This window comes from Tiliqua scincoides, chromosome 4 (assembly GCF_035046505.1).
Source record: "Tiliqua scincoides isolate rTilSci1 chromosome 4, rTilSci1.hap2, whole genome shotgun sequence".
NCBI classification, from domain to species: Eukaryota; Metazoa; Chordata; class Lepidosauria; order Squamata; family Scincidae; genus Tiliqua; species Tiliqua scincoides.
Window position 1 is genome coordinate 193,458,397 of NC_089824.1, and position 27,014 is coordinate 193,485,410.

The window sequence follows — 27,014 nt, forward strand, 5'->3', positions numbered from 1 at the left end:
ACTTCCATTGCTGTGCCTAATAGACAACACTGATCTATGGGTCAATATACAAGGTACTTACTAAACATGGTTATAAAAAGCCCTTCCTTGTGCAGACAATTGATATAGTAAGAAGTAGCATTTACCAAACGCATTGATTTAAATGTGTGCAGTGTTGACATCTCAGCATAAGTGCTGGCTGCTGGCATGATAGCAAACACAGTATGCATTTAGATGAAAGTGTGTTGTAAAAGCATATGAACATTAATCACAGAATCATAGAATTGGAAGGGACTCACAAGGTCATCTTGTCCAACCCCCTGCCTATAGCAGGAAATCGTCCTAGAGAGTATCTGCAGCAAGTGCCATTGAGCCTCTGCTTGAAGATCACCAGTGAGGGAGAATCCACCACCTCCCTTGCCAATATGTTCCACTGCTGATCTTCCCTTCCCATCAAGAATTTCTTCCTAATAACCAACCAGAATCTCCTCTTTTGCAGTTTGTGCCCATTTGATCTAGATATTCCTGGTATTCTATTCATTTTCATAATAGGTGTTGTTGCATGACAATTATTGCATGCTCCAGGACCAGTGGGGTGAAGGGCTAGGAGACATTTTGCAACAAAATGCAGTAAAGGAACCCAGATTTGCATCTACAAATAGGGCCATATACATGTGCACAGGTGATGTTAAACTTGCAGACTCTTGCAAAAAGCTGATCTGTAAAAGCTGTGTACACATATAAGGCTCTCTTTGTATATGGTTTTCTAACTCTCACAGTGTTGTGCAGAAACTAATCTGCACCAAATTGTGTGCTTGGTATTGCCATGCATATGATCTTCTCAGGAAATGATAGCTGTTGCTGGAAATCAGCAACAGACTCACCCAGAAGCAAGGGTGCTATGCTCTGAGAAGGTAATGAGCTTAAACCCTTGGGACCATGACATTTTACTACATCTGTTATTGTCTCACAGTTTTACCTATTTTCTAAGCACTGCATGGTTAACCAGGACCTTGGTATGTAAGTGTACATTCAGAATGCATTGCACTGCGTCCTCAGAGAGGCTAACACATGGGTATGTCTTTTGTGTTAACCTTCTTTCCTTCTCTCGCATAAATCAATACATGCGTTAACACATTTGGAAACAGTTTTTAAGCATCTGTTTGTAAGATTTTGAATTGGTTTTGTTCTCATGGCAGGTGAGCATGTGAAAAGAGACACTTCATATGTTTCAAGGACACCTACTCCGGGGTGGGAGGTGGTGAAATGTATCTGTGAGTGCTCTGTACACAAAGATGCATTGCACCTTAGCAAGGGGAAGGGGGCTGCGGGGGGGGGGGTTGTTGATGGAGGCTGGATCAGCCACCAGCAAGTGTGCTGGATCAGTTTTGTCCTCTCCACAAAAAGCATTGGTTGTACATGCATTGAATGCTCATGGACGGAAGATCACAGCAAAAGTATTACCCTTAATCAATGCATGTTCACTCAACCATCTGAACATGGATACAAACTGTCCATGCATAGGCTCTGAATATGCAGTGGAGTACCCTTTTTGGGATAACTGACCATCTGTATGATTCTTGTGCGTGTACAGTTTGCATGCCTGCATGTAGACGGTTGAACAAACGTGTAAATTTGGGGATGGGCTTGTCATTGCAATCCCATTTCTCCCCTATGTGTGTTCACTGAACTCATGCCCACTGCATGGACAGCACTGCTGCTGTTCTCAAATGGAGCAGCTTTGTTTTCCCAAAGGCAGCCATTCACTTCTATGGGAGAACGTAAAGGTGAAGCACACAGATACAAGCTGGAGAAAAGGCTCTACCTCCCCTGGATGACAGGAGAGATTCCATCATGAACCATGTCCCAGAGTGCTATCTGCAACACAGTCTCCTCCTTCCTGAAAGTACCACTCCATCTAAATAGCTGCATCCTACATTTTGTTTCTTGGTCATTTCAGTGTGCAACAGAACACTGGGAACTGGCCTTATAGATAGTCAGTATAGGCTGTACGCATATCTTGGTTGCTGTTAGAAGTGTTATACAAACATTCAAATATCTTGTGCAGGCCAATAGCGACTTTCTATATAACAAGTGAGCCCTTAAATAGTGAATGATTGCAAATTACATGGTGATCATCAATATGCACATAGAAAGCATACCAGTGATGGCTTTAAGAATGGTTAATTCATTGACACCCCTACCCTGTAAAGGGCTAATTTCATATTAAGATGCTTTTAAGCCATGTGGGACATGAAAAAGACAGTATTCACAGGATTCCAGTTCACTGGTTTATAAGACCTGGAACACTAAAACAACTGTTAGCAAATACATATATAGAATATGTACAGTAGCCATAGGTATAACATCATAGGGGGAAACCAACAGAAGTTAGGCATTGCCTTCACTTGAAATTACGATAGGGAAAAACTCCTTTTTTCAATCTTAAAGGTCTGTGAACTTTTGTGAACCTAAAACATGATCAATTTCTCAGTGGAACAAAACTGCGCAGTGATGTTTCTTACAGAACTGAAGGCAGAGTCACTCCTTCATTTTCTCTGATTTACATGGTGTAGAATTCTTAATTTTCTTTTGTCTTCATACATTCAGTGAACATAAGGGGGAGAAAGCAGGATCGTGCTGATTGTCCATGCCCCCAGCCTCCACATATTCAACTACAGCCATACAGCTTCCATTGGAGAGACCCCAATGGCACTGAAGGAACCTAATGCATGTACATTTGTAAGCATGTTGGACTCTATACCACACATTCACCTGAACATGCGGATATCAGGGACCAAAGCAACCCTGCTTCTCCACTCCATGCATTCACGGAATACATGACCTTCATACAAAAGGGTTATTCTGATGTAATCACCATCCATGTGAGGCTCTGAAATATTTTGACAAGCCTCAAATCCCAACATCCCATTAATTGTTTTGTGATCTATGATCGTCATAAGCCAAGAGCAACAACATGACTGGGTCTCAGTGGTCGTTCTGGAAACAATCAGAAGCAATTGCCCATGTTGGTTTGAGTACTGCCCTGGGTTTTAACAACTGGCAGCTGTTCTCAGGCTTCAAATATCAATCCAATGAAATCTGGTTTGGCCACAATAGTAGGATATGGCTAAATATTCTTTGACATAAAGCAACTTACTTTGGTAGTCCTGGAGTAGCTTCATTAGCGCCAATGGTATCACTGCAGAGAAGATGTACCAGTTTAAACTCAGAGCCCAATCCTATGCATGTCTACTCAAAAGTAAGTCCCATTAGAGTTAATGGGGCTTACTCCCAGGAAAGTATGGATAGGATTGGGCTGTCAGTGGGTAACTGACTTTTAGTTTTATGTGTAAACTAAGAGCCCAGTCCTCTGCCAGGACAGCACTGGTGGTCCATGTGCTGCCCCAGCAATTGCCATTGCAAACGCGCCTAAAGCCTATGGCAGCCGTGTGATGAGCAGCGTCAGCACAAAGGCCAGCACCAGTCAACGCTGGGCCTCCAATCTGGGGGGGTGATGACAAGGAACACAGGGTGGGAAGGTGTTTTGGGGTGGGAGAGGGCGGGGGAAGGCAGGGACAGGTAAAACTGGGCAAGAAGGGGTCAGGCTGGAGGGCAGTTTAATAATAATAATAATAACAGGTATTTATATACCGCCTTTCTTGGTCTTTATTCAAGACTTTATTCAAGACGGTTTACATAGGCAGGCTTTATCTAAATCCCTATTTAAATAGGGATTTTTACAATTTCAAAGAAGGTTCTTTTCTTTCAAGAACTACTACATTCAAGGTGTTGCAATCCGATCTGGCTTCACATTCTGGCCTCCATCCTCCCACGCTCAGAGCAGATGGAATTGCTCGGCTTCAGCTTGTCAGCTGCTCCAAGGTCGCACGGTGCCGGTGGCCTCGAACTGGTGACCTTGTGGATGTTATCTTCAGGCAGACGGAGGCTCTACCCTCTAGACCAGACCTCCTGCCCAGTTTAGGTCCAGGAAGGGGGCAGGGACAGTGGCAGAGGCTGCAGCCAAATCCTATCCCAACATGGGTCTTCTCAGTTCTGTGCCAGCTAAATAGCTGGCACAGCTACAAGTACACCCATCAGGGCCACCAGAGCTCTACACAGGGTAAGGGAATCAATGTTCCCTTACCATGAGGAGACCTCCAGCTGCTGCTCTGGCCCTGCAGGATACAGAGGTGTTCATTTCAGTGCCACTGTACCTAGGCAAGCATAGGACTGGGCCCCTTCGAGAGACTTACTTCTGTGTAAATGTGACTAGGATTGCGTTGTAGGGCTTTGGTCCAGAGGACCACAAGTGGTGTGCTGGTCATGGAATGTGTCTTTTTTGCCCCCTTCTCCATCCTGCAGCCCCTAGGCTACCTGAAAAGCTGATGGGGAAGGCTAGAGGACCTCCAAGAATAGTGTGGGGCATGACACAGGTGAGCTACCACTGGTGAAAAGAGATGGTAGAAATCCCACCCTTCCTTGTAGAACTGGAAGTGCTATTCTGCTTATGCAAATACTATTCAGGATCACATGTACAGTCAACTGGGCAACTGTACAGTCTTTTTACTTTTACATTTTTTTTACTACCTCATACTTTATGCCCTGGATTCATCTTAATTACAATGAAAAAAATTTCTTTTTTCACATTTTGTGTACTATGTTGTCGGCAGGTCATACAAATAAGCTTTGGTGTAAGTGAGCTGCTAGGACATATCAGGGCAGTTTGAAAAAAGTTCCGAATTAATGAAGAAAAGTGAGATAAGCTTGGGAAGAGGTCTTCTATGTCAATTAGGATTACAACATACTAAAGAGCAGATAAAAGATTATACCTATGGTTAAATGTTAGAATATGGCAATATGAACGACCTTAATAGTTTTCAACATACTTTGAGAATGTCAGCTGAAAGGATAATATATGTAAGTTGACCACATTTTATTAGCTGTCCTCTAATCAAGAAAGGGATATTGGGTCAAGGCATGGTGGATCTGAATGTAGATGACTTCTAAGCGGATAAACCACAATCTATCTGCTTGGGTGTATGTGTGTTCATCCCCAGGTGTTTTCCAAAACTAAAAATCCCAACCTTAGATTATAACATTTGAATGAAAAAAGGATTGCCTTTTTTTTATTAGAGTGAGCCTTGTTTTAAACTGGATGTCCTTGGTATTTCTCAGGAAATGCAGCAATAAGCTGAAATAGATCTGCAGCACTATGGAAAACCAACATAACATTACTGGAAAACCAAGGGACTAACATAAAGATTATGATTAAATTATTCAGTGTAAATTGACAGTGAATCTGCCTGAGTTCTTTCTGCATTAGAATTTGCAATGTTCTTTCTCTGGTAGAACTACTATGAATACCACCACTAGGAAACTGAAGTTCACTTTTTTCCCCAGTACAGACAAAATTCATAGATCACATCCAGAGCTGAACTACATAGTGCATGGCGGCAGTATACTTGAAATGAGATCCACATCTTGTTGAAATCATTACAAGATATTGTTGATATGATGCCACCAAGGGACCTTATGGGAGGAACTCCCACTTGGGGTGGAAAGAGAAAAAGAGGATTATAAACACTGACAACTAGGGCCCAATCCTATTCCCTGCCAGCCGCACCAAAAAGGTGCACGTTGCATCCAGTGGGGGGGGGGGGGGGGGGCCCATGGGCAAACAGGAGGTAAGTAAAAATTATTTTTTATTTATTTTTTAAAATTATTTTTTACTTGCTAATTATTTTTACTGCCTATGGGTCTCTTCAGACATATGCCATCACTTTTGGTGGTTTATGTCTGAGGAGAGTAAAGGGGAGGGGAGCACACACAAAATGATGCGTCATCACAAAATGATGCATGCGTCATCTGTGGCCATTTTACGACAGTAAAAGTTACTTCTACAAGTCATAGTTTGCTCTACCCAGCAGCCCAATCTCAGATAGGACTGGGCTGTTAATGTAGGGTTAGGAGATGATACAGCATATATACTAATACAAATTACTTGACTCACAGGGAATATTAAAGAATACCCAGGGCTGAGTCTGTGGTTGGAGGAAATGATTACTTATCTCCTTCCCCATGCCACAGTCCCAATCTCAATTAGGGCCTCCTATGCTTGCTATTTTTATACACACACACTCGCACATACACACACGTGAATATGCAAGAACAAATGACATGATTAGTTTGGGGAAGGGTCTTCCAGAAAGCAGACTGGTGATTACTAAAACATCATCAATAAATATCCTGAACCCAGATTTTCTGTCTAACCTTCAGCACAGCTTGAGAATTAAACCATTTGTTACATTTGCGGCTGAAGACATAGGTACCATTTAGAGGTGTCAAACATAAGGCCCGGGGGCAAGATGTGGCCTGTGGAAGCTTTTTATCTGGCCCCCAGGCTCTCAGCTGCTGAGCAGTGCCAAGGTGTTACTGCTGAAAGGGCACCCCACATGAAAATTGGACTCTCCCATATCTTGAAATATGATCAAGATTTGTGTATTTTCTGTCATTTGCAGCTAACGAGTTCCTAAGTGAGAAAAAGTGCTTATTTTTGGTTATGACCTGTTCAATGACATCATTTCCTGCCTAATGACATCATTTCCAGCCCTCACCAGGCACCATGAATAATGTTCGGTCCTTGGTATGAAATGGGTTTGACACCCCTGATTTAGAAGCACTCAAAGCAGTTGCTTCACCTGCAGTTTCTTCACACTGAAGCTTAACAAGACAAGAGACCAAAGACTGGATCACAACCACAACTGTCATCCTTTCCCTTGTGAGTCAGGCAGGCTATCTGTCTTTTTTTTTTAAAAAAAAAGAAGCATTCATATGTATGTTCCTTTATCATTCCCCTTCAAGAGGAAAAAAAAACTACAAAGATTATTTTAAACTGTAAAACCAATAGCTAGTAAGGTATAATAGTGATTATTAGCCTAGTATTAGCCTAGGTTCAGGGAGATCTGGGTTCAAATTCCCTCTTAGCCATGAAGCTCATTGTGTGACCTTGGGCCCATCATTTTCATTCTCTCTTCCTAATCTACTTCATCACAGGGCTGTTGTGAGGATAAAATTGTACAAAGTACATTGCCCTGAACACCTTAGAGGAAGGGCAGAATAGAAATGTATTGAATAAAACTACTCCAGAGACTGGAAATGAGTTCTTGACATGACAGACGTTAACCACCAGGCACTTTCCACAGGTGGATCTTTTCCACTGGAACACAAACCTGCAGAACCATTTTTTTAATAGAAAGATGCGTTTTTTACCGTACAACTAAACTGCTACTGCTGCTTTCAAAATGGTATATTTGTACATACCCTGTGGATTGCTTCTTGAATGCTCCCAGTGTTTAATTTAGAAACATCTCTCTGCTGTATAGTAAATGGTTGGAATCAATCCTTGAGAGGGCGCTGTTGACATCAAGCCTATTCTCTGTACTCCTATTGCAATAATGCCTGAGATTCCTATAACTCAAGATTATCAAAAGAAAAAAAAAATTGTTCTAAGGGCTGTATTGTGACTGTATAAGCCGTTGTTGTTGCATTATTTCAGTAAAGAAGAGGGGTCTATTTAGCAATGTAGAAGTCCACAAGAGACACTGTTTGTTCCACGCAGTGGGGGATGATAAAGGGACTGTTTGGGAACATGCACATTGTATTCTGAAAAAAGCCTCATTTCATGGGGAAAAAATCCCTCTGGGAGTTGCTATAATATTGTGGCTCCAGCCGCATCCACACTTCTAGGATCCTTCACACCAATTATGAAGTTGTTGGTTCTTCTGGCTCCATGAACAAGGGAAAGGACCTCAACTTTGTTCACATGTTGACCCCTGGTTGTAAAGTAGTCAATCTCGTCTTCAGGAAACTCACCTGATGGGGAATGTTCAAAGTAATTATTTTCATTTTAAACCTCCTTTATGTCTTCTTCCCTCCCACCTATTGAAACCTTAGAAGGCTCATCTCACCAGCATCTTCCTGTCCTCCCAATGAGACACTGCAGTGATCAACTGGAAACGAGGAATATCTCTAAGGGACCCCATACATTTAATACAGGTTGAGTCTCATTATTCGCTTGGGTTCTGTTCCCAGAACTCACGTGAAGCTAAAGCAAATCAACTTAAAAAACAAAGTCCCCTTTGCTAGGTGTTATAAAAACAGCCTTGCTGACCTTATGATGTAAGATAAGAGTACTTAAGAAGACAATCCATCAATCAGTCCTCCTCCAAGCGCTTAGAAAGGCACTTCACTCAGTCCCTCCCTTCACCAATGCAAATTGATCACCTTTCTTTCACTGCTCAGGGGGAAGGGAAGGGTCGCCTGGAGAGAGAAGGATTGATGGATTGTCAGCCAGCTGCCCCCCCCCCTCATTAAGGAGGCTATTGTTAAAGGGCTGTTCAGTTTTTAAACAGATTTTAAAAGGATGCATTTTTCCCCTTCTCCAGGGATCAGCACATTCCTTCTCATTTGCAGTGGCCATTCGTGTTGAGTCAAATCCGTGTATAAAAAATCCGTGTATAACAAGGTTGGACCTGTACAGGGAAATAAATTGTGTACATTGGACAGCCCCTACAACTCCACATCAACCTATTCCCCCAAAATGTTAATCTCAGAAAAGAAAGACCTAGTCACAAAACAAACTTTTCAGGAAAAACAGAAAGTAACCTTCCCACGTTGGTCTGAATACAACAAAAAAGAGAACAGCAAAGGAGAATGCTAATGCTGTTACACATCTAGTACTTATAATGTGTCCAGATCACAACCTAGAGACAACCTCACACAACATGCTGTGGGTGATGACTAGTTGGCAACATCCATGTGCAATGAAGCTGGTAACCAGATATGCAAAGTGGAAGGGAAGGCATACCCTCTTCCACACATTACAGGTTGGATCCACTGGCATATCTAGCCCTTACCAAACTACATCTTTTTCTGTCTATGTCAATCAACTGGCCCAATTGCAGCGGGATCCTATGTCAACGGATACATTCAGAAGGGAAGATATCTAGATCCACTGTTTCTCCCCAAATGCAAGGAGATTCTCTACATGTTACTGTATATTGAACAGCTATTCCATTATGTTCACATTTCTTACCATGTACCTGTAGCGGCATGTCAGAAGTGCTTAAAAGGAACTGCAGGGTTCATGTATTAATAAAGAAAAATGGAAAGAGCTTCAGTAGCCAAGCCAAATAATGTTTGTTGGCTATGGAGAAATAACACTAGAAACACAGGGTTGTGTCTAAAGAAAATGACTCCTGACGAAGCATGAAATCAATGTAAAAAAAACAGTCACTAGTACTTAGGGCACAATCCTAACCCCTTATGTCAGTGCTTTCCAGTACTGGCATAGCATGTCAATGGGATGTGTGCTGCATCCTGCAGTTGGGTGTCACTCATGGAGGCCTCCTCAAAGTAAGGGAATGTTTGTTCCCTTCCCTCGGAGTTGCATTGCCCTTATGTCAGTGCTGGAAAGCACTGATATAAGAGGTTAGGATTGTGCCTTAAGTCACTTTTGGACACGAATGTACTACATGTTGTCATTTTTCTTTCCCATAATGTTTCTCTTTCCCCTCTTCCAGTGTTGATATAAAAAGATTCTGCTATTCTGCTACAGCTAAATTGTAAAGTTCAACAGACTGTTCAGCAGAGAAAGAGAACAGGCATATTCGGAAAACTTCCTGGGGGGAGGGGTAATAAACTAGAAGTGCAGTTTTAAAAAAAGCACCCCAAGGACAATGTTCACATTTCCATACTTACTATCAACTTCCAAGTTATTGGACTGAAGCTGGGGATGAAGCCGACCTAGTGACAGACTCTCACTCAGGTTCTTGTTGAACGTTAAAACATTTACTAAAACCTGTTTTAAAAAACAACATGTATATTAATCATTTTGATAAACGGTTAGCAGTGAATTTTGTTCAGGTGTTGAATTGTGGCCCATCCATTAAGCCAACTCAGGTGGTCATCTCATGCAGCAGTTTGGCAGGGGATGCCCACTTCACTTGCATACTCACTTTCACTCCTCCTCCATCCTGAACTGGAAAAGAAAGAGGGGGGTGGAGTGGAAGAGGAAGTGTGGAGGGAACAAGAGTGGTGGGTAGATAATTGGAGATGCAGTAGCTTGCCCACCACCCTCCTCTCCTCCACACTTGCTTTTCTGTTCTATCCCATCCCCTTCTTCTTTTTCCACTCCAAGGAGAGGGAGGAGGAGAGAGTGGATCATTACCAGCTAAGGAGACAGTATTTGGCATGCTACCTCAAACACCACAAGATCTTGGGCCAGTCCTGTGTTGGGGCCCCTCCCAGATGCCCTGACCCCCGACTTACCCTGGAGCAGGCACCCCATGCCCAGGGTGGGGAGGCTTCCCTGCCCTTGAAGGGGGCAAAGCAAGTTGGCTCACCCCAACCAGCCAGAGGGGGCTGGCAGGGCAAACAAGGAACATTGCAGGAAACAAGCCAGGAACAGGAAAGGCCTTTTCTGCCCCACCTGGAGGAAGGGGAGGGGCCAAAGAGGGCGGGCTTGCTCCATAAAACAGGGAGGCCAGGGATGAGAGGTGGTCAGTGTGAAGCAGGGAGCTGTGAGGTGAACAGCTCCTACTCCTAGGCCAGGTTTGGTAGCTCTGCTGGGGAGGAGGACAAGGGTGCTGGAACCCCCTTCCCCCTTTAGCCTATCTGAGGCCTCCCTGGGGGCGGAACAAGCCTGCTCCAGGCCCCTCCAGGGCAGGGACCCTACACCCTGATAATGACCATGGCAGCAGACTTCTACCTACCTACAATGCCGCCTGAGCATTGGAAGGTACATCTGCATAGTGGTGCAGGACTTACTTCTGAATAGACATGCATAGGATTGTGCTCATAATGGCATAGTGTTTGGGTTGGCATCTGCAGCCACAGTCTCAATCTGAAAGGCAGGAGGACAGAATCCAGCTGCTACTTACTGAATAAAGAAGCAGGCCCTCTCCAATTAAGTACTTAGTGAAACATCTTCTCAACCAGTGGCACTCATACCACTGGTGGCACTTGAGGTGGTGTCTGTGGTGTTGTGCCTGGCCTTCCAATTCACCAGGTGACATAATCGCCAGTTACTTCTGATGGTACTTCCAACAGGAGGACCATGTAAAGTGATACAGCAGGGGAAAATGTTGAGAAGTGATGGTCTAGTTTGACCACACACACAAAATCCCTTCACCCAGAAAACTAGCATGTCATGGAGGAAGCTAGGTTAGACTCTATCTCCATGCCATGATAGTGTTATATGTGGAGGAAATATGGAAGCTGGGGATTCAAACAATGAATCCCCACCACAGTCTAAAGTGACTCAACCCAGAGGCAGGTTTACCCCCCTCAATGAGAACTTGGCCTGAGAGACCTGACCTGTGCTTCTAGTAAGAAAGGGAATGCCACTTCCTGGGGAACATACTGCAGAGTTCAGAACTCACCTGTGTAATGCTGCTCAATGCTTTGTCCCCACCATTGGCTCCCAGACAAAGGTAGGTCCCACACATGCCTTCTGATGGCCGAACAACAGTGGGTAGTAAGAAAGACAAAGGCCTTTTCCCAGGCTGAATAGAATTCCTCTGAAAGAAAAAGAAATTCTATTGAATGTATCATTTTTTTTCCTCCTTAAGGCCCTTTTTCCTTACCTGATTTCCAAATAACTGAACAGAATCTCATTCCCAGCACTTTGATAATGCGTCACATTTCTCTAATAACCTTCACAGCAGGAAATCCAAAGGTCTGTAGGCAGTGCCTACCCCACTTTTACAAATACGATCGATGTGGCAAACAGTATAAAGTGAATAAAAATGAAGAAAAGCTAATACATTTCAGCAAAATCAATCATACAAATGTAACAGTAAAAACGAACAGCGTCACTAAGAGCATAAAATAATTTTTAAAAACATCAGATCATTAAACAATAGAGATCGAACACAAAATGCATGTTGACATTTTTAAAAACGTTTTCAAAACTCATCCAAAGGCAAGAAGGCAGGGGGGAGCTTGTTGGATTTTCCTGAGAGAATTTCACAACCACAGTGACATCACCCAAAGGCGCTCCTGGGGGAGCGGGAGGGGGAGGCAATACACTGAGGGCCCAATCCTATCCAATTTTCCATTGCCGGTGCAGCTGTGCCAGGGGGGCATGCACTGCATCCTGTGGTGTGGGGACAGACTTGGAGGCCTCCTCAAGGTATGGGAACATTTGTTCCCTTACCATGGAGCTGCATTGCGGATGCACTGGTGCTGTAAAGTTGGATAGGATTGGGCCCTAAGTTTCCTCAGGCACCTGGCCACTGGTGTACAGTGGCCTCTCCTCCTCACCTTCAGAGCCAGTGACATCACCCACTGGAGTTTCTGGAGGGGAGGCAATACACTAAGTTTTCTCAGGCACTTGGCCACTGGTGTCCTCTTCACCTTCAGAGTCAGTTGCAGCTGCAAAAGCAAAATCTTTTGCAGCCATGACTGACTCTGAAGGTGAGGAGGAGGGGCTGCTTTACACTAGTGGCCTTGCACCTGAAGCAACTTAGTGTTTTGCCCCCCCCCCCCAGAATGCCAGTGACATCACCACCAAGGCACTATCCCTGATAACCATCTATCAATGGGCTAGTAAAGATAAGCTAGAGACAGTAGGACCCCTGAAGCTGATCTTAGGTCTGAGGTAGACCATATGTACAGAGGTGGCCTTCTAAATGATTTGTTTAGATCAGTGGTTCTCACACATTTAGCACCGGGACCAACTTTTTAGAATAAGAATCTATCAGGACCCACCAGAAGTGATGTCATAACCAGAATTGACGTCAACAAGCAGGGACATTTTTAACAATCCTAGGATGCAATCCTACCCACACCCAGAAGTAAGTCCAATTTACTTTCACTATTAAAAGAATATACATAGTAGCTTGTTAAAAGTACAGATCTGTAACATTTCCCCAAATGCAGTCACATCCCAATGTTGAAATGAATGGGGACCCTCCTGAAGTTGGCTCACGACTCACCTAGTGGGTCCCGACCCACAGTTTGAGAAATACTGGTTTAGATGGAATGATTGAGAGCAAGTCACATGTTCAAATGAACATGTGACATAGTCTTCCATCTCAAATGCATGTGGGGGATAGTTTGAAAATGCCTCCCATGACAAAACATAGTTTCTCATGAAAAGTTTAAGATCAAGCAGTCCCCACAATCATATCAGTGGAACATACATTTTGCAATTTTTAAAAGGAAGAAAAATAATTAAAATGGTAATTAAAGCCACTACCCTGATGGGGAGGAAAAGAAAACTGATCCAAGAGTAATTAAGGGGAAATGTATCGCTGCACAAGGAGCAAGAAAATGGGCTGAGGCTGCCAACAAGAAGCTTTTAAATGGCATTGTAGAAAACTTTTGCTGAATGGAACAGCCCAATTCTGTTCTCTCCACTCCCCCCACCAATGCAGCCATAACAAAAAGGTGCTCACTGCATTCAGCATGGTGATAGAACAAGAGGCTTGGGAAGGGAAAGTGAAATCTTTTCTCCTTACCCCTCTGTAAGCCTCCTGCTTACCAGTGGGTCTTCTTGGACTTGCCCCAGCTCTGTAGCTGACACAAGTCTGAGGAGAGGAAAGGGGCAGGAAACTTCAAAACGGAGGTAATAGGATCCAGCATATGCCATTGCCACTGGATCCACCCCTCTAGTCAGCTTCCCACCCCTTCCTCCCCTTTCCCACCCAGTTTTGTCCCCAGTTCACCCCCTCCCTGCCCTACCCCCACCCACAGCACTACTTTACCTGGTCCAGTGGGCCCAGTGGTGTCCATCAGTGGAGCTGTGGTACCGCGGCCTGTTGCAGCAGCACTTGCAAAATGATGGAGTGAAAATGATGGAGTGAAAATGACTTCTTCTTACATAATAGGCTCCATGTGACAGCCCAATCCTGCACAGGTTTGGGCTATAACTTGTACATATACATTATGGAAGACTCTCGGCCATAGGGAAGGGCATTCAAGCGCAATAGCAGTGGTTCCAAACTTTTTAGCACCATGATCCACTTTTTAAAAACAACACTATCAAGATCCACCTATGTTTACCAGACTTTAAAAAAAAGGAGATCTAGAAAGAAATATTTTTTTATTTATTTATAAATAATAATAACCAGAAAGAAAGACCCACAAACATTTATTTCCCTATATTTACACTTGCTTGCAAACTGCGGGAGCTCAGCTCCTCGCAGGGTAGTTAGCAGCTACAGTAGCTGATTTCGGAATAGCTTCATGTTTTGAGGCAATTAATTATCTGATTTTTCCATCACTCTTTTGGGAGTGATCACTCTTTCCACAGTTTGGGAAACACTGTGCTATAGTGTTACATTGCAGTGCTGACCAAAGCCTCCATTTTAAATCCAATTCCAGCTAATTGCAGAAAAGTGATGCCTCTGCAGTGTAAAGGGCACTACTGGAAGCAACTGTACACTTCAGTAATAGTGTCACACATACAGGTACTTGCGCCCACCAGGCACCACTATTTATGTCAGTTTAATTTCACAGCTTATTACCAGGCTAGGAGATGACTGGTTATCTGTTTCATTCATCCAGGAAAAATCCAGCATTTGACTGTTTAGAAGGATTCCAGAAGAAGTCATGATTCCACTTCCAAAAGGCCGATTCAGAGAACTAAAGGGGAGCACAAAGAAAATGTGGAAAGAAACCAAACCTGGCAAAGTAGCCTATATATACTTCCCTGAGAGTAAACTCCAGGGATTTACTTCTGAGTAGACAGGCATAGGATTGCACTGTGAGTGATATATCCCACCTCAGAGCTTATGGATCTGAAACCTCTTCGGCTGCCCGGTTTCTGAACATGTTTTACTTCTGTTCAAAAAATGTCTGTTTCAGCCAAAAGCACCGCATTGAAAATCCTGCCTCTTTTATTTCTTGGTGGACATGATTCCGCACAGTTCAGTGCACATAAATTTTCCAGGCTGAGAAAACAGGGATAAGATCTGGCATGCCCTGCTGCCATCTAGATGCACTTCTCCCTCCCCCAATGACATCTTTAATTGCCATTGAACTTTGCAGGAATAAATTGCTTCCTGAGTTGAGAGGTGATATTGGGGTTATTCACATGTTGCTTTGTGTGAGCATCCAGAGAAAACCTCTCACCTTACTACTGCAACAATGTAGTCATCAGGTCCCATGACAAGCACCTGGCTAGCAGAGGGGCCACTTTCCATGGGGAAATGTGGAATCTGAGGATCAGACGGAAAAGGCTGGGAGTCGTTAATCAGTTGTCGCAGGACATTTGCCGTGGATTTACTGCATCGAAGAGTGAAGAGAGAAAGAGTAGCGTGTTATAAAAACAGATGGAAAGAAACATGAAAATTGTCGCAAAGGTAGACAGACTGAACTATAAATACAGGTGTGCACCACTTAACAACGTTCTCCAATCCCCGTTGTTATGCAATTAGGTTGCTAAGTGAACATTCAGTCCCAATCTAGTGCCTTTGTTGTGTAAACAGACACCCCCTGCCAGACACTGGCTGGCTGCACAGGCTACTGGAAATAGATTGCCTCTTCTTTGCATTATGAGCCTCTTTGCTATGTCAACAGATACTCTGTTATGGGCTATGGGAGACCTGACTGCCTCATTAAGAACCTTTTTGTTGTGTTTGACCACTGTCATAGGTGCGGTCTGCTGTTAAGTGGAAGGTTGTTAAGCAGCACACGCCTATACAAAAGTCAACATCAAAATGTATCCATGAAACACAGAACATAAGATCTGATATAGCATATATTATATTATATTAAAACCAGTGGCATCACTAGGATTTGCATCACCTGGTGTGGGAGGCCAGTGCATCACCCCCATGATGGACCACCTCCCTTGCAGTGGGCGGGGCAACGTCCCAGGCAGTGGTCATGGTGATGTCCCATTGCCCCACAGCCACTGGTTGTTTTGGCTATAACTTTTAATGGAACAGAGATATTTCAATGCAGTTTGTTCCATTGCATTTAGCATGAAATTACACATTGAATGATATATAGTATGATGGTATTATTCAAAAATACCAAGATTTTAAAAATTCTGGCCAATAGTGGTGTCAACTCCCCCTGTGCATGTCACCTGGTGCAGCCCACATTCCCTAGTGATGCCACTGAAGTGTTACAAAACACATTTAGGGCACAATCCTAACCCCTTATGTCAGTGTTTTCCAGCCCTGACGTAAGGGCAATGCAGCTCCGAGACAAGGGAACAAACATTCCCTTACTTTAAGGAGGACTCTGTGAGTGACACCCAACTGCAGGATGCAGCACACGTCCCATTGGCACTGCTATGCCAGTGCTGGAAAGCACTGGCATAAGGGCTTAGGATTGCACCCTTAAGTGGATTATAACATTCACATATATTTCATCCATATATCAATGAAATTCAAATAATCAAAGTCCCTGTTGGTACGTGACATACAGCTGCCACATCCACTCCCAAGAACCATAGCTGGAACAAAGACATCATGACTATTTCTGGAATGTAGCTGCACAAGCCTATGCATGTCTCCTCAGAAGTAAGTCCTATTGTGTCCAACGGCGCCTACTCCAAGGAAAGTGTGTGTGTGTAAGATTGCAGCCTTAGAGCTTATTTAGCATTGCAATTCTATGCATGTTTGCCTTGGAGTAAGCTCCTTTGAACTCAATGGGACTTACTTTTGAGCAGAAATACTATACATTGGATTGGACTGTTAGTTTGAAAAACATTGCAAGGAAGTGATATAAGTTTGTGCAATCTCATTCCACACACTTCACTGCTCACACATTGTGCCAACTCAGCAGAACCAGAACTTCTGCATTATAAGCTAACTCAGGGATGACCAACTGGCTGCCCACAGGTTGGATTTATTCCCCAATAGCTCTACTGAAAAAAAACAAAACTGCTCAGTTTCATGTACAGTAGGCCTGCGTCTTACGTGATGGTTTTATTCCATCAATTCAAAGGGACATCTGAGGTTGGCACATAATGTCAGTATTGCAAATAGGCAAAACTCCCTCAAATCCAACAATACATACTCTTTATGAACTAGAAGCACAGTACAAGAGATACAGAGAGACTGAGGGAATAGCAGCTTCATTCCCCCATTTCAGGCTTGCTGCAGGGCATTTACTGAGAAAGTGGGACAACAGTAGCTTAGCTAGAGGAGGAAACAGTGAGTACTGCAGGTGCCGCAATGCGCCATGTAAGTGGCCCCTCCCACTCACTATCAGAGCCATTCCAAGCAACGATGGCAATGCATAGGTGCCTTGCCAAATCACATGGCATCCCCTGCATATTGCCATTTTTGCCCAGAATGGATGCAATGGTGAGAGGGAGGGGCTGCTACCACAGTCCATTGCAGCTCCTGTAATACCATTTTGCCCCCCCTTAGCTATGCTACTGCTGTGCAAACCAATTGTGCGCAAGATACGGACCGACTGAAACAGGAAAAAGAGTCACATCACTGTTACTGTGCTACCATTCCATGTACATTCTGGAAAACCAAAGTACTCCCTGAGGGAATCTTTCAGGATGCTTATTAATGCCTCAGCCTCCACCTCCAATCAATGTCCTCCTGCCATTTGAATGCTTGTATTTGTATCTATGAAGCCTTTCTTGATCATTCCTTATGAAACAACCTGACCTGAGATGAGAGGCTCACACAACCGCTTTGAATGAACATGAGGGAGATAAAGCAGAGTATACATTTGTAAATAAATAAATAAATAACCCCAAACCTTGGACCATGGTCCAACTAACAGACTGGCCCCCAAGAATGCAGGAGGTGGCCATCCCTGTAAACAGTACAAAATGGAAGATGTTCAGTGTTCTTTTATTCGTTGTAACTGGGACTTACCTCATCATGTCTTCTACACTGTGAGAAATGGATGCATCATAGAAAGGGTCCCCCAAGGTGCTAGCTAATGCCAGTACTATTTTTAATGTCTACATGAAAGGGCAAAAGGAAAAAAAATAGAGACAATAATATAAAGTTGGATCTTGAAATGTCTCTTTGAGCCTTAAGGGGCACAATGTAAGAAGGTGATACTTTGGGCCCAATCCTATCCAACTTTCCATTGCCGATGCAGCTGTCCCAATGGGATGTATACTTCCTCCTGCAGTGGGGGATCAGTCAAGGTCCTCACAGAGGCCTCCTCAAGTTACCTTGATCTCTTACTTTACATTGTGGTTGCATTGACACTGGAAGATTGGATAGGATTGGGCCCTTTATGTCTTTAACCTCCCTGTACACGCACACACACATGCATGACTATAGAGAGAATAGAACTGCAACCAATGGTGCCAACTGACCACAAAATGCAGTCTGTAACAATTCTATGTGGAGCTCAAAAATAAATTAGATAAGCAGTGACCTTTCACACCAGCAGTAATAGGAAATCATTTTGTCTTTCTAATCTCAGTATGCTAACACTGGTAATGGGAGAGGAAATCATTGCTTTGACTGACATAAATAAGTTCAGCAATTTCACACAAAAGTTTCTTTTTGGGAGAATAGAGACTTTCAGAGTATCAACCAAATGTCCTAGGACAGTGGTTCTCAAACTGGTGGGTCATAACGCAGCAACCTGAGAACCACTGCTGTTGCCCCCTTAAGGGGCAGGGAAAGGGGGAAGGCAGCAACGTGATCCTCAAGATCACGCTGCTGTGGGGGACATAAGGGCTTTTTTGTAACTCACCCTAGGCCCTACAGACATCCTGGGGGGGGGGGTGCAGGGAGCCCCAGCTCCTATAAACATAGGAAAAACACGACTGCAACCCACTTCAGGTATTGCAATGGCAATCTGGAAGTGGATTGCAACTGTGTTTTGCCAGGGTTTAGAGGTGCGGGGAGCCCGGCTGCGGGCTCCGCGGGGCTCCCTGCACACCCCAGGCACCAGCAGGGACTAGAGCAGTTTAAAAAAGCCTTTATGTCCCCCATGGCAGTGCGATTCTGGGGATCATGTTGCTGCTTTCCACCCTGCCCCTGCAAAGACGTATTCTGGTCCTCAAACTCCCAGAGAGTTTGAGAACCAGTACCATAAGAGACTGAAATGTTCTCCCACTGGTTCCTGAATCCTGCGGTTTTTAAATGGCAGATCTGTAGTCATTTATTGTTTTATTAGCCTCTGGGGGGAGGAGGAAACCTGGTTGCTCACATTTGCCATATGCAAAACTTACTCATTTGCATTTCCCATAGAGCTGTTAAATAAACTGGTCCCTCCCAGGAGAGGTGTGGGAAGGCCCCTGAGTATGGCCAGTGCTGTCTCCAACATAAATGTCTCTTTTTTTTATTTGCTTCAGATCACATTTCCAGTTCTATGTCAGACTGTATCCAAAAAAGTTAATCACAATTCCCACCAGAATTAATGCAACTGAAGTTAGTCATGACTAACTTGTCTCACTGTTTCCAGTGGTACCGAATCATGACTAATCTTATTTGGATACAGCTCATGATTAAAGAATAACTTGTTTACAGTAGATGACTGGAAGGGTCTGCTTTCGGAAGATGGCAATTGAAATTTGTGAGCCCCATTTATGAACAGTATAAGGAGGTGCTTTCAGCCAATATTCCTCCACAAGAGGAGAGGCCAGAAGATGGCAGTGCATGTGTTCATATGATTTTCTCTTCCAGAAACTTGCCATTCATATAATCTTATCAAAGACTATAATATCATCATGCAAAGGTATGCTAGTTTAAATATTCTCCAGTATTTACCAACAGATTTTTAATCCAATTGCAGTAATTTTGAACACTTTCATGTTTCCAATCTTAATTAAGACAAGGAGACTGACTATTCAGACGCAAACCCACCCCCTGCCCAAGATTCATGAAACCTGATTCCACAAAAGGGATACCAGATCTGAAAGGCATGCAAGAGGGGTGACATCAAAGGTTATGCAGACAGGACTCTGGCCTAAGACCATCACTCATTGGAGGGCCCACTGGGCTGGCTCAGCCCTCAAACCTTCACTACTGGTGGTTGTGATAACACCCAATGTGCCATTAGGAGGTAGGTGGCAAGGCTCCAGTTCAGGGCTTTGTCCAAAGCCCCAGCAATCTGGTGCCAGCAATACATGCAAGATACTACCCTAAATGCTGACTCCTGATGTCTTTACTGGATATGTTTACATCAGGGACATGCGGTGTGGGGATGGCAAATGAGGCAGAACTGCCCCACCAGAGTCCTTTGAAAGGTACCCGGGCAGTCCTCAGCTGCCCGGGTGGGAAGTCTCGGGACTGGAGGACGTCATCCTGGAGAGGAGGGAAACAATCCCCTAGGGAGGACCCCTTCTCCAGGGGATGGGCCCGTATCCGAACGCACTCGGGATACTCCTCGGCGGGAGGGGGGTCGGGGGCTTCTTGTAGTGGGGGATTCGATTATTAGAAACATAGAGAGGGGGGTTTGTGACGGATGTGAGGACCGCATGGTGACTTGCCTGCCTGGTGCGAAGGTTGCGGACATCACTTCTCGTCTAGACAGGCTAGTAGACAGTGCTGGGGGAGAGGTAGCGGCTGTGGTGCATGTCGGCACCAACGACGTGGGCAAGTGTAGCTGGGAGGTCCTGGAGGCCAAATTTAGGCTTTTAGGCAGGAAGCTGAAAGCCAGGACCTCAAAGGTAGCGTTCTCTGAAGTGCTACCTGTTCCATGCGCAGGGCCAGCTAGGCAGGCGGAGATCAGGGGTCTCAATGTGTGGATGAGACGGTGGTGTAGGGAGGAGGGGTTTAGATTCGTTAGGCACTGGGGAACGTTTTGGGACAAGCGGGGCCTGTACAAGAGGGACGGGCTCCACTTGAACCAGAATGGAACCAGATTGCTGCCACATAACATTAAAAAGGTGGCAGAGCAGCTTTTAAACTGATCCCTGGGGGAAGGCCGACAGGAGCCGAGGGGCATCCGGTTCAGGACTCCTCATCCCTATGGGATGAGGATGGGGAGGTTAGAGAACAACAAGACAAAGGCAGAGTAGAAGATGAAATTGGGAAAGGTAGCGTGATGGGATGTGATAGACGGTTTGGCACACTGAGAGGATGCGGGAACAAAGGAGCGAATAAGCAGCCCATCCTAGGGCATTCCGTGTACAAATGCTTTTATGCGAATGCCCGAAGTCTACGAGCAAAGGTGGGAGAACTGGAATGTCTGGTGACAAGGGAAAACATTGACATAGTGGGCATAACGGAAACCTGGTGGAATGCGGAGAATCAGTGGGATACCGCAATCCCGGGCTATAAACTCTACAGGAGGGACAGGCAGGGGCGTGTTGGAGGTGGGGTGGCCCTTTATGTTAAGGAAGGGATAGAATCCAGCAAAGTAGAGATTGAAGGTGGGTCCGACTCCACTGTAGAATCTCTGTGGGTTAAATTACTAGCTTGTGCAGCGATGTAATACTGGGGGCGTGCTATCGTCCTCCAGACCAGAAATCGGATGGGGACCTTGAAATGAGGAAACAGATCAGGGAGGTGACAAGGAGGGACAGGGTTGTAATCATGGGGGACTTCAATTATCCTCATATTGACTGGGTCAATTTGTGTTCTGGTCACGATAAGGAAACCGGATTTCTTGACGTGCTAAATGACTGTGGCTTAGAGCAGCTAGTCATGGAGCCCACCAGAGGACAGGTGACTCTGGATTTAATATTGTGCGGTATGCAGGACCTGGTTAGAGATGTAAACGTTACTGAGCCATTGGGGAACAGTGATCATGCTGCGATCCGTTTTGACATGCACGTTGGGGGAAGAATACCAGGCAAATCTCTAACAAAAACCCTTGACTTCCGACAGGCGGACTTCCCTCAAATGAGGAGGCTGGTTAGAAGGAGGTTGAAAGGGAGGGTAAAAAGAGTCCAATCTCTCCAGTGCATGGAGGTTGCTTAAAACAACAGTAATAGAGGCCCAGCAGAGGTGTATACCGCAAAGAAAGAAGGGTTCCACTAAATCCAGGAGAATGCCCGCATGGCTAACCAGCCAAGTTAGAGAGGCTGTGAAGGGCAAGGAAGCTTCCTTCCGTAAATGGAAGTCTTGCCCTAATGAGGAGAATAAAAAGGAACATAAACTGTGGCAAAAGAAATGTAAGAAGGTGATACGGGAGGCCAAGCGAGACTATGAGGAACGCATGGCCAGCAACATTAAGGGGAATAATAAAAGCTTCTTCAAATATGTTAGAAGCAGGAAACCCGCCAGAGAAGCGGTTGGCCCTCTGGATGGTGAGGGAGGGAAAGGGGAGATAAAAGGAGACTTAGAGATGGCAGAGAAATTAAATGAGTTCTTTGCATCTGTCTTCACGGCAGAAGACCTTGGGCAGATACCGCTGCCCGAACGGCCCCTCCTGACCGAGGAGTTAAGTCAGATAGAGGTTAAAAGAGAAGAAGTTTCAGACCTCATTGATAAATTAAAGATCAATAAGTCACCGGGCCCTGATGGCATCCACCCAAGAGTTATTAAGGAATTGAAGAATTAAGTTGCAGATCTCTTGACTAAGGTATGCAACTTGTCCCTCAAAACGGCCACGGTGCCAGAAGATTGGAGGATAGCAAATGTCACGCCTATTTCTAAAAAGGGAAAGAGGGAGGACCCGGGAAACTATAGGCCGGTCAGCCTAACATCCATACCGGGTAAGATGGTGGAATGCCTCATCAAAGATAGGATCTCAAAACACACAGATGAACAGGCCTTGCTGAGGGAGAGTCAGCATGGCTTCTGTAAGGGTAAGTCTTGCCTCACCAACCTTAAAGAATTCTTTGAAAAGGTCAACAGGCATGTGGATGCAGGAGAACCCGTGGACATTATATATCTGGACTTTCAGAAGCGTTTGACACGGTCCCTCACCAAAGGCTACTGAAAAAACTCCACAGTCAGGGAATTAGAGGACAGGTCCTCTCATGGATTGAGAACTGGTTGGAGGCCAGGAAGCAGAGAGTGGGTGTCAATGGGCAATTTTCACAATGGAGAGAGGTGAAAAGAGGTGTGCCCCAAGGATCTGTCCTGGGACCGGTGCTTTTCAACCTCTTCATAAATGACCTGGAGACAGGGTTGAGCAGCGAAGTGGCTAAGTTTGCAGACGACACCAAACTTTTCCGAGGGGTGAAGACCAGAAGTGATTGTGAGGAGCTCCAGAAGGATCTCTCCAGACTGGCAGAATGGGCAGCAAAATGGCAGATGCGCTTCAATGTCAGTAAGTGTAAAGTCATGCACATTGGGGCAAAAAATCAAAACTTTAGATATAGGCTGATGGATTCTGAGCTGTCTGTGACAGATCAGGAGAGAGATCTTGGGGTGGTGGTGGACAGGTCGATGAAAGTGTCGACCCAATGTGCGGCGGCAGTAAAGAAAGCCAATTCTATGCTTGGGATCATTAGGAAGGGTATTGAGAACAAAACGGCTAGTATTATAATGCCGTTGTACAAATCTATGGTAAGGCCACACCTGGAGTATTGTGTCCAGTTCTGGTCGCCGCATCTCAAAAAAGACATAGTGGAAATGGAAAAGGTGCAAAAGGGAGCAACTAAGATGATTACGGGGCTGGGGCACCTTCCTTATGAGGAAAGGCTACGGCGTTTGGGCCTCTTCAGCCTAGAAAAGAGACGCCTCAGGGGGGACATGATTGAGACATACAAAATTATGCAGGGGATGGACAGAGTGGATAGGGAGATGCTCTTTACACTCTCACATAATACCAGAACCAGGGGACATCCACTAAAATTGAGTGTTGGGAGGGTTAGGACAGACAAAAGAAAATATTTCTTTACTCAGCGTGTGGTCGGTCTGTGGAACTCCTTGCCACAGGATGTGGTGCTGGCGTCTACCCTAGACGCCATTAAAAGGGGATTGGACAAGTTTCTGGAGGACAAATCCATTATGGGGTACAAGCCATGATGTGTATGCGCAACCTCCTGATTTTAGAAATGGGTTATGTCAGAATGCCAGATGCAAGGGAGGGCACCAGGATGAGGTCTCTTGTTGTCTGGTGTGCTCCCTGGGGCATTTGGTGGGCCGCTGTGAGATACAGGAAGCTGGACTAGATGGGCCTATGGCCTGATCCAGTGGGGCTGTTCTTATGTTCTTATGTACTCTTATCGCCACCTCGGCTGAGAGCATGCAAGCACTCACAACCCACTTGCTCCAACCACTGTTCAGAGCATGTGTGTTGTACTTGCACACCTCACATGGCAACAGCATTTTTCAAAGGACTCCGGTGGGGAGGTTCTGCTTCACCTGCCACCCTCACACCACATCTCCTTAGTTTAGATAGTAGGAGATAAAGTGTAAACAGAATTAGGGCGCAATCCTAACTTGCGCTGGAACAGGCAAGCCAAGAAGCTTGTACTGTATTCAGGGCAGGATTGTGGCCAGAAGAGGCTTAGCCAGAGACAAGGGGAAACTCTTCCTGGGTAAGGGCTGCTGGCCCCAATGGGTCTCCCTGGACTTGCACCACCTCCTGAGGTGGCACAAGTTTGAGGAGAGCGGAGCAGCTTGAAGCTGCTCCGTTCTCCCCGGGAACGGGGGTTGGGATCCAATATTACTGCCGGATCCTAGCCCCACCTCCCTCTCCTCGCCCACCTGCTCCCGGGACCGCCCATCGCCCTCCCTCCCCCCGCCCAGGAACGCCTCCCTCCCTCCTCCTCCCCGCCCCCCATGCCTACCTTTTCCGCTTGTGTCGGCGCAGATAGGCCAACACAAGCGGCTGAGGGGAAACCAGCGTGGAGGTGTCTGTCATCCTCCGCAGGCCTGCGCTTCTCGGAGCACTGGCCTGGCGTCCCCTCAAGGAGGCGCAAATGTGCTTTACGGCACGTTTGCAACACTCCCAGGCCAGCCCTCTTTGGATTGCGCTCTTAGGGTCAGAAGTAGGATTTTAGGGCATATTTGGTAAATTCCAAACTATAAGCATACAAAGCACTGTTGTCCCTACATAACTACCTTTTTGACTCCCTGTGTGATTTAGTTAGAAATGTTTACTGTTCCTTTTGCCATGAACCTCAGTAAATTCTCTGTACAGAACAATGAGGGCAAAAGACTCTATTACACTACTGCCAAAACCAAAATATTCTGCTAAGCAAGTCTTACCTCTGCTATCCAATGAAAAATACTTTCCCTGGCTACCTGGTTGGTGATATTGAAACCCTCGAGGATGTTCAGAGCGGCGATCAAAGCAGGGCCTGCATGCGGAGGTGAAGGGCTGAGAACAAGATGACCTGTCAGGCAAAGAAGAAAAGCTACAGGCAAGCAATTCTTCTGAGCAGCATCCTAAGAATACTGACAATAGTTTTGTGAATCTAAGGGTACTTCAGATATGTTCTTAGCAGGCCATTCCCTAATTAATTGGTAATTAATTGTCCAATTCTGTTCAAGTACTGTGCCAATGGTGCACGGATACCCATCATATCCTAAGACCATCCTGGCAATGCCACACCAACAGAGCAATGTTGGTGCTGCCCTTCTGTCTTACAGCTGAAACTCAAAGCCATCTACTGATTTATGCCAGATATTTAATACTAGAGGCAGTCTTGGCTTAGCACCATAGCCCCTGGTTGGTGAAATAAACAAAGCCCTGTCTTCCCTCTATTCTGACCCAAGCCTCTGCTTTCTAAATCCAATTTTCTTATCTGAAAGTGGAAGGCACTTTGGACCAAATACATGTTGTAGGAGAGAACAACCTAGATGTAACGGATGCATCATTTTACCTTGATAGACTGTATGGACTGGATCTTCCACCAAGACAGTGTAATTACTAAAATCTTCTTCAGTCAGGGTTCCACCAAAGTGAAGAACCTAGACAGAAGATCATATCAACAGATTTGCATGTAAAAGTGCAATCTTGTGCTGAAAGAACAATTAAAGCTTTGTCACTGGCTAAACACTGGTGAAATACTGAATATCACTCAGGATTCCCAAGGGGTATTCACCACAGTCATAGTATTGCAGACTTCCAACACTCAGGATACTCTTTCCATGTCACCACGTTTGCTGTAGAACCCCTGCAAGCTACAGAGGAGTCTGGGACACAAGCAAGGATGCTCACAGAGTTCACAAGGGGCTCTGGCTATACTTATTCAGCCTCCTCTCTGCCCTGCATGACAAGGGCACCTTAGAAGATAACCAGCATGTCAGGTCTATGTTCTGGGTAAGACAGAAACACAGCCAACTAGGTGGTTCAGGAACAGGTGCAGATTGCTGGAGTCAGCAGGATCAGCAAACACCTGTGACTGCCTCACCCTGGGTGTGGCATAGCCTACACTGATTGGCTGCTCCAACTACTTAATGTTTGGTCTGTTGAGCCTCCAGTGCAGCAGTAGGAGAGTACTGAGCTGCTGCCAGTAACGTGGGAGGCTGGATGTGAGTATATATATATATATATATATATATATATATATATATATGTGTGTGTGTGTGTGTGTGTGTGTGTGTGTGTGTGTGTGTGTGTGTGTGTGTGTGTGTGTGTGTTGATGCTGACCATGGAATGAACTTTGACTGTGTATCTTGGAAAGCTGATTTGGATTTGTTGTTTATGGACTGACTGCTCATTGTGCTGACTAGGAATGTTTACTGATTCTTCTACTTGTGATAACCCTTGCTCTAAAATATAACCACTGCATTCAAAGAACTCTGCTGGTGTATGCTGTTTTGTGTGCCTGCTCATCCAAGGTTCCATACAACTCTTTACCAGCCAAAGGGTTGCAGCTTTAACACAGCACTCCCCTGCAGCTATGCACTGCAAGGAAAGATCAATAGTGGGTATATTTTTAGGGAAGCTTGTCTGCCTTAACTAATCTGGTCTTTGAGAAAGTTTTCAAAGAACCTTACAGTGGCCTGGAACACTATTTGTTCTTAATTAAACTGGAATAAATATAAAAATTGTCTCACATTTATTTATCTAGATTAGAATACCCACAGAACTGCCCAAACAGAAGCTAGTCTGAGGGCTGCCAAGAATACCTTCATTTTCAGGATGTTTCATTATAAAAATATCCATTTGTTTATTTTTAAATACAACATACTCTCCCAGTCGGTTGTTATGACCTGTTCTTGTATTTTTTC

The 27,014-nt window shown here is 45.0% G+C and overlaps 1 protein-coding gene across 1 annotated transcript in view; it reads right to left on the minus strand.

The window, feature by feature from the left end:
• Positions 1–2,218: 2,218 nt before the first annotated feature.
• Positions 2,219–27,014, minus strand: part of GGT7 (gamma-glutamyltransferase 7) — a 51,407-nt gene continuing 26,611 nt past the window's right edge. Inside the window, exons 8-15 of the mRNA XM_066625505.1 lie at positions 25,661–25,748; positions 25,044–25,171; positions 17,841–17,929; positions 15,121–15,273; positions 14,514–14,631; positions 11,424–11,561; positions 9,742–9,841; positions 2,219–7,854 (exon numbers count right to left, since the gene is read on the minus strand). Coding sequence (XP_066481602.1) covers positions 7,691–7,854; positions 9,742–9,841; positions 11,424–11,561; positions 14,514–14,631; positions 15,121–15,273; positions 17,841–17,929; positions 25,044–25,171; positions 25,661–25,748 — 978 coding nt within the window. The 3' untranslated portion in view covers positions 2,219–7,690. The remainder of the gene's footprint in view (positions 7,855–9,741; positions 9,842–11,423; positions 11,562–14,513; positions 14,632–15,120; positions 15,274–17,840; positions 17,930–25,043; positions 25,172–25,660; positions 25,749–27,014) is intronic.